This window comes from Chaetura pelagica, unplaced genomic scaffold, assembly GCF_000747805.2.
Source record: "Chaetura pelagica isolate M959 unplaced genomic scaffold, ChaPel_1.0 scaffold70, whole genome shotgun sequence".
Lineage (NCBI taxonomy): Eukaryota > Metazoa > Chordata > Aves > Apodiformes > Apodidae > Chaetura > Chaetura pelagica.
The window spans coordinates 2,360,870-2,368,158 of record NW_009952265.1 but is presented as its reverse complement, the minus strand read 5'-3'; the positions used below and the strand labels follow the sequence as shown (position 1 = coordinate 2,368,158).

General features: G+C 34.9%; 1 protein-coding gene across 1 annotated transcript in view; it reads left to right on the top strand.

Annotated features, from left to right (window-relative positions):
- MPP5 (membrane protein, palmitoylated 5 (MAGUK p55 subfamily member 5)) overlaps positions 1–7,289 on the top strand; it is a 28,331-nt gene that overhangs the window by 1,552 nt on the left and 19,490 nt on the right. Inside the window, exon 2 of the mRNA XM_010007691.1 lies at positions 5,888–6,096. Coding sequence (XP_010005993.1) covers positions 5,888–6,096 — 209 coding nt within the window. The remainder of the gene's footprint in view (positions 1–5,887; positions 6,097–7,289) is intronic.

Sequence of the window (7,289 nt, the reverse complement as noted above, 5' to 3'; positions counted from 1 at the left end):
CTGCTGAAAGAAGGGTCAGTTACCAACAAGGCAGGTGTGCTTTGTTTTAGTTCAGGGCTTGTCAGCTTCTGTTCAAGAGATCTCTTTGTAAGAAGCAGATTCTGTACTTAAGTACATGAAGTGTTAGATACTTGATTTTTTAAATTCTCTTCTTAAAGGGAACACAAAGCAGAAGATGCAAAGACTGACATCAAAACAGTAGAGGCGATTTCTCTTGGCACTTGCTTAGCTGCAGTGGCTAAAGGCACTGAAGACAGAGGAATTGGGAATAGGAACTGTAAAAGGAAGGAAAGAGAGTGACTTTAAGTTAGAAAGCTGAGGCTAGGTTTCATTTCAGAGATGCTGAGAACTTGGAGGGAGGGCTAGGTGGAAACCAATGGGCAAAGAAGCTAGGCATGGAAGATGGTAGGAATGAGAAATAAGTAATGGTTATGGGTCTGACAAAACTGGAGAACCAGTAAAGAACTGGGATAGACTGAAGTTTTCCAACAGAAGAGACAGTGATGGAGAAATTACTGTGATGACAAAAGGTTGTTTTGAACATACATCAGCATGGGGTTAAAATGGGCACAGGCTGTGTGGGACACTGAGTGATTGTCAGAGAAAGATAACATTTGAGAAGAGCTGGAAGGAGGAAACCAGATTTGGCTCAGAAATAAGAGAAGGGGGAAAACTATTGTGAATGGAAGCTAGGATTGTGTGAGTACTTGATGTGAGAAGAAAAGCACCATATACTGAAGAAAAGAATGCAGAGGTGAGCATATAGAAGAGGTAAATTAGAAAATTGCAATATACGGTCCAAGAAGCATTTTGAAGCAAAATGAATGGATGATTTTGTCAATGAGGACAAACTCTTCACTTTTGTAATCTAAGTTTGGGTCTTGTCATTGTTCTGCTGTCAGCACATTTCTGTAAAAACACAGTTAGAAATTGTATGATTTAACTAAAACTAGTACCCTACAGCATTCCAATACCATGAAAATCAGAAAGCTAATTATGTCTGTGTCGACTCTGAATTGTAGTAAATACAATTTAAGTGCATAAAGCAGAAGTACTGACTAGCTTGCTGAGTGAATTTGGGCAGTTCTTTGAGCTAGAGAGGCAAGGAGCTTTGGAAAATCTAATTAGACTAAATCATGATATAACCATATATGCACCATGGAGCTGGATTAAGGCTTAATAGTCATCTGTTTCCATCAGGGAAATCATTACATAATATTGGCAGGCATAGTACTATTACTTCTTTGCCAGACAGAATTATAGTAAGAATTTGGATCAGGTAGACTTAAGATAGGATTTTTAAGAGTGTAGCACTCCAGTTACAATGTTGAGTTGTTGCAAACTTTTAAAAATGGTCTAAATGAAATGCAGTGATCTCTTAGCTTATATAATCCATAAAGAATCTCTGAACAGTCATTAGAATTGTCAAAAACTGAGTAATAATTTTAAATTTAAGGCAGTGCTTCTGCAGGAGCATGGCCTCTTCCAAAGTTTTCCTCCACTATTAAGCATGTCAGTCTTCCAGTTTCTGGATTAATCATTCTATCGTCTGACACTAATGCTGAATCTCAAAACATTTTTTTTATAATTCTAAAAGCTGTCTGTTCCTGATTAATATTTGGCCTAGAGATATGACCTTATGAATGTATTAGATACACACATGCACACTTACAAAATAATAGTTTCATAGAGAGGATTTGAGCCAATTGTCCTTAGTATTTCTTTTTTTTCGAATAACGGACTTGGAGGGGCCAGGTTTTTAAAAATTTACACATACAACTTTTTGGTCTCCAAGATACTTGCTAGCCCATTACTTTGTCCAAAAAACAACTGCTAGTAGGTAAAATTGTTCACATTTTTTCTGTTTCATTATGCTGAATGTCTGATCTACACTGCTGCTCACTGTTTCCATCTTTCCACTTTTACTGTGTAGCTGAAAGTGCTTAGTCACTTTCAAAAATCTCTGAGCTTTGTTATGAGAACTCAAAAAAACCTGGGTAGGTGCTAGTGAATTACAGACATGTTGAAATACTCTTATTCTGTCTTTTTTAAAATATCGATTTAAATTTTGCTTTTTAATGTTTTGTGTGTGTTAATTCATAAAGCCTCTGCTAAATATATGTTTTAAATCAGAACATTGATCTAATTGTCTGGTTTTTTTGTTTTGAAAATGTTTCATAAGTGCCAATTTCTAATTTTGCAGATATATGTGCTAAGTCTTCAATCTTTTCAACTAAAGAAACAAAAAAAGTAGGCTAGATTAAACAAATTGGGTTTTATTTATAAAAATAAAACAGGACACTTAAAACAATTTTGAAGGTTTGTTATCAAAACAGTGTATTATTTAGACAGCTGTCTTAATGGAAATAACTTTCTACTCACCTAGATCATGTACATAAAAGATTTAACTGGCTTTTTTCACAGCAGTATACTTCCTTAAAATGCAGAAAAAAATTGTTTGCTACAGTTTATTCAGCTTGGACAAAATTTACTTTATAATATACTTCTACTTTCAGAAATTTTTTTATTAAATATATTTTTCCTAGCCCTGTGATTCAAGTACTTTTTGGACCATTAGAGTACTAGTACCAGTACATAGAGTAATCTAGAGTTCTGTAAAATAACTTGGGAATTAAAATTTTATCTTCTTAAGACTGCTGTTCATAACCTTTTGTTTAAAGTGATAAACAGCAACTATTTTCTTTTCTTACTTTTCTAATCTAACATTGAGCTATGACCAGGGGTCCTCCCCTGCAGTTGCATACTTTTGTCCTGGCAGTCTTTTGATTAATGAGTGTATGGCACAGTGCTCAGTCACATTCCAGCCATTTCATAGCCTGGTGGAAAAAAGGCTGCAACGCTTCTTGTAAAAGAAGACTTGAAAATCATGTAGTTGTTGCTAATTGACCTGCGATTAAAAAATGGACTTGTTCTGCAAAAGAACCCTGACACTTTTCTGTGAGTAAATGCAGATGTTAAGTCTTTTACTGAACATTTTTCTTCAAGACAGCCCTTTCAATAGGAAATGTCTGGAGATGTTAGAACCCTTGAATGGTTTGGGTTGGAAGATAATCTATTATCTTAAAGATAATCCATTTCCAACACCCCTGCTATGGAGTCTTTTGTTAACTTGCTTTTTTGTTTTTTAAAGACCAAAATCAAGCAAACAAACAAAAACCTGCACTGAAATCTAATCTGTTATTTAGAATTCAGAAACAGGAACCTAGAGAGAGTTAGGCATGCATAAGTAAAGAGAGAATTATATGTGGGTGTGTGTATCATTTTCTTATTAAACAAATTACTAGGAAATACCGTGCTAGCTTTTAGGGAATATTTAATTTAACTCCCTTCAAACATTTCTCGTTTAGAATTGTGATGAAGGGAGTATTTGTTTACTGTTTTATGGTTGGAGAAAAATCTTCTGGTATAGGACTTCGGCATCCAGCACAGATGAAGACTCAGTATAGAAGTGAATTAGGCAGGAGGCAGAGTACAGTGGAAGTTTGTAAGAAAGGGATCTAGCAAAGTGCTGAAGAGAGAATATGTAGAGGCATCTAGGAACAGGATGTCTTTATTGTAGATACATAATAAGATGTATATATTTCTATATTATCTTATACAGAATATATATTATATTGTGTGTACACATGTATGTACGTATTTGAATTCTCAGATACATAAGGAGGGATAGGCAGTTCAGAAATAATGGAATAAAATGATTTGTGTTAGAAGTGATGTTCTTCTCAAATGCCTCACTTTTTTTTTTAATCTGGTAACAGTAACAACAGAATTTGGGGTTGGTGTGATTTTTAACTGAGCAGATATCAGTAGGAGCTTTATAATAATATCTGACTGGTTTATGCTGCCTTTTGTTTGTTTTACTGCTTGAAAATAGTGTACTTCCTCACACTTGGGAGAAACAGTTGCTGAGATGCTTTGGTAGTCTGCATATTCTACATTATTAGAATTTTGCCAGGTGACAACATCCTATTTAGCAAATATTCTTCCATGTAGAGCATTCTTTAGCCTTTTCTCCAGATGGCGTTTACCCTGTGTGATAGGCAGTATATTGTGTATGCAGTTCCCTAGTGAGACATTGGCTGTCTTAATGAGTGTTGTGAGCTCTACTGGATTTCACCTGTGGAGTATCCTGCACAGCCAGTCTCCAAGCTTTCCTTGCAGCTTTTGTACTGCTGCCCTTTGTTTCCTTGGTGGTTACAGGAAGAAGCCCTTGACCTTTGGGTAGGATGTTTTTAGCATGTATGGAATGATTTTGGAGGTTTTTATCTTTTTTTTCCTTGTCCTGCAAACAGAAAAGTACAAGTGTAGTAGCTCTAGATTTTTTCCTTTTATTATATAGAAGACTGACTCAAAAACTCAGAATTGAAAACACCTGTAGGTGTGCATTATCAAAAAGTAAAACCATTCAACTTGTTTGGAATACATATTTGATTAGGCTTTATGGTTTTCGTGCATCTCATTTATCAACTATTTTAATCTTGTGCTCAACAAGTTTGCATCTGGCATTGTGTAGTGTACTGGTGAATTTAAGGTAAAAAACAGGTAAAGGAAACTTTTTGACAGAATGTATCCTGATATGTTAGTGATCAGTATCTACCATGATTTTTCATGTAAAAAATGCAACTTAGCTGATGTCTTGATACTGTTTCGATTTTAATGTTATTTAATTAGCTCAGAATGAATAGATGACAGTTGTTAATTCCCGAAGCTGATATTTTGATACCAGTAAGGGTGACTGACCTCAGTATCAGCTGACAGTTTCAATTTTGGCAATATATTTGTTTTTAAAAAATCTAACTAAATTTAATATATTACATTAAAAGATAGCTGACCAACCACTTGAGGCTTTTCTTCAGGAAATGTGTGAGAACGCATAGATTATTTCAGGGTTTTTTTTTTTGTCTGATTCAGAATTTCTTACCTGGGTTTATGTATGTTATAGGTATTATATTCCCTGTTTTATGTAGATTCTCAAATACTTAATATTGATAAGTGACGTACTTTCCAGAAGTATTTGATTGGTTTAAAGAGCTATGAATTTGTTGGCAGTCTTTACAAAGCACCCGTAAAGCTTCGGATTAGCTCTTGAACCTCAAGAATGTGGTACATATGTAGTACTCTTAAAACATGTAGAAACTGGTTATTAAAATATACTAGAATATGTTATGATTCAAGGAGAACTCATAATTTTATAGGTAAAATGTGTATTTTATTTTGATGCAGATAGCTTTCACAACTCTGACCATAGATGCTATTTATTTTTTCATCCTTTTATTTTGATGTGTTGAGACTGTGCATAATTTTATGTTTAGAAATAGTATGAAGTTTGCTTATCAAACACTCATTCTATCAGTAAGCAATATATAATTGAGATATATATATATATATATATGCCGTATGTGGCAGATATCCATAGAAAAATGTATCAAAATAAGTGAATATTCAGTGTGTCAAGATTAGTTTAGCAAAGGAGTTATTTTCCTATTGCAAATAGTCCCTCTTTCACATTTGGCTATACATGAGCTGCAATTATGGAGTCTCTTACATATTGGTGATTTGTTTCAGAGAAGAACTGTTCCTTCAAGAGAATTTTAAGTTTAAAGAGTGTATAAACTTTTTTATTTCTCCTTTTACCAAATCAGGTTGGTTTTTTTTTTGTTTTGTTTTTGGCTTTTTTTTATAAATTCAGGTATGTTGTGCTACTAAAAGTCAGAGTAAATAATGGATAACTAAAAAAATTGCATGTATTGTTGCTGATTAAAAACTGAACAGCAAAAAAAGTTGGTAAAAATCTTAATACAAGCATTACTTAGTTATGAATCTTGTTAACTTGTACCTTATTTGTATTTTGTTATTTCTTACCTAGAAGTGGAAGAACTGTTAACTTCTCTTAAGCATATCCAGCACGTTTTGGTAGACCCTCAGAGCCAAGAGGATCTCTCTCTCATTTTACAGCTTGTTCAGAATAGTGATTTTCAGAATGCATTTAAGATACACAATGCTGTTACAGTGCACATGAACAAAGCCAGCCCTCCATATCCTCTCATCTCCAATGCACAAGAGCTAGCTCAAGAGGTATGTACAGTATGCATCTCTACTATATATGAAACATATAATCATAGCTGTTGTTGAAATATGTACTTGTCAAGCTTGTCTGAGTTACTGAATGTTGAATATGAAAGGGATTATAGTAGTCACTGATTACTGTATCCGGTTTTTCCAGATTAGCAAACAGTAACCAGAAAAATATTCTGGGCATAAGAACTCCCTTTTTTGGCATGGATAGATACATATCAGAAAAACGTACTAAGTTTACACTTAAGAAAAAGGAGCAGTTATGAAAATCTAGCTCTTACCTTCAATAGTCTTTATTCAAATTGTTTAGGAATTGAACTACAGTTCCATATTATTGTGTCTTTACTCTCAGTTGAGCCATGGTTCTTAGATTGAGAGGAGAATCTGAAAATGCAGCCATGCTGGAAACAAGTATTCTGCTTCAAGTGAGCAACAGATGCCTTGATACTTCAATTTCAGTGTTTTAACTACTGCTATGCTGGCCAGATAACACTTGACATTTGTCTGACAGGTGACAGCCCATCACACACAGCACATTTGGTATGTGTTTTAGAAATTATAAAAGTATACTTTTAGAAATTTACCAAAGCAAGATTTTTAACTTCAGACTTTTCAGTCAGATCGTAACTGTTTGGACTACTTCTACAGTTTCATCCAGGTTAGCTACTTCCTTTGAGGCTTACTCACCTGAATATGGATGGGCAATACCTGTATACAATAAGCGTATCATAAGCATTAGTAGTAATTTAGAGAGAACATAAGATACGAAGTTTCTGTGAACAGAGTTTTCTCATGCAGCTGGATGCAGCTAAGACCTCTGAGGGCTTTGGTGTATGTAGGTATTGCAGTGAAGCATGGCTACACTTTATACCGTAGAAATTTGTTAACTTTAAACAGTAGCTTAAATACCAGTATCAGTGCAACTGTAGCACTGTATTGTTCAGCTAAGTCACATCCAGAGGCTGGGTGAATGCTCCAGGTTTAGCTGCCAGTCAGTCAAACTTACCTGTTCAAATCTGGCTTAGGTAGATCAGTTGGAGTACTTGAGTTTGTGTACAGTCGTTATTCATCAGCCAGTAGGCTGCTGTAGATTCCCACTAGACTTCGTCAGTGTCTGCAAGCCTGAAGGAACCTTTTCAGTTCTGTTTGTAAACAATTTCCCCAAGCCCCCCCCCCCCCCTCCTCTTCACCCC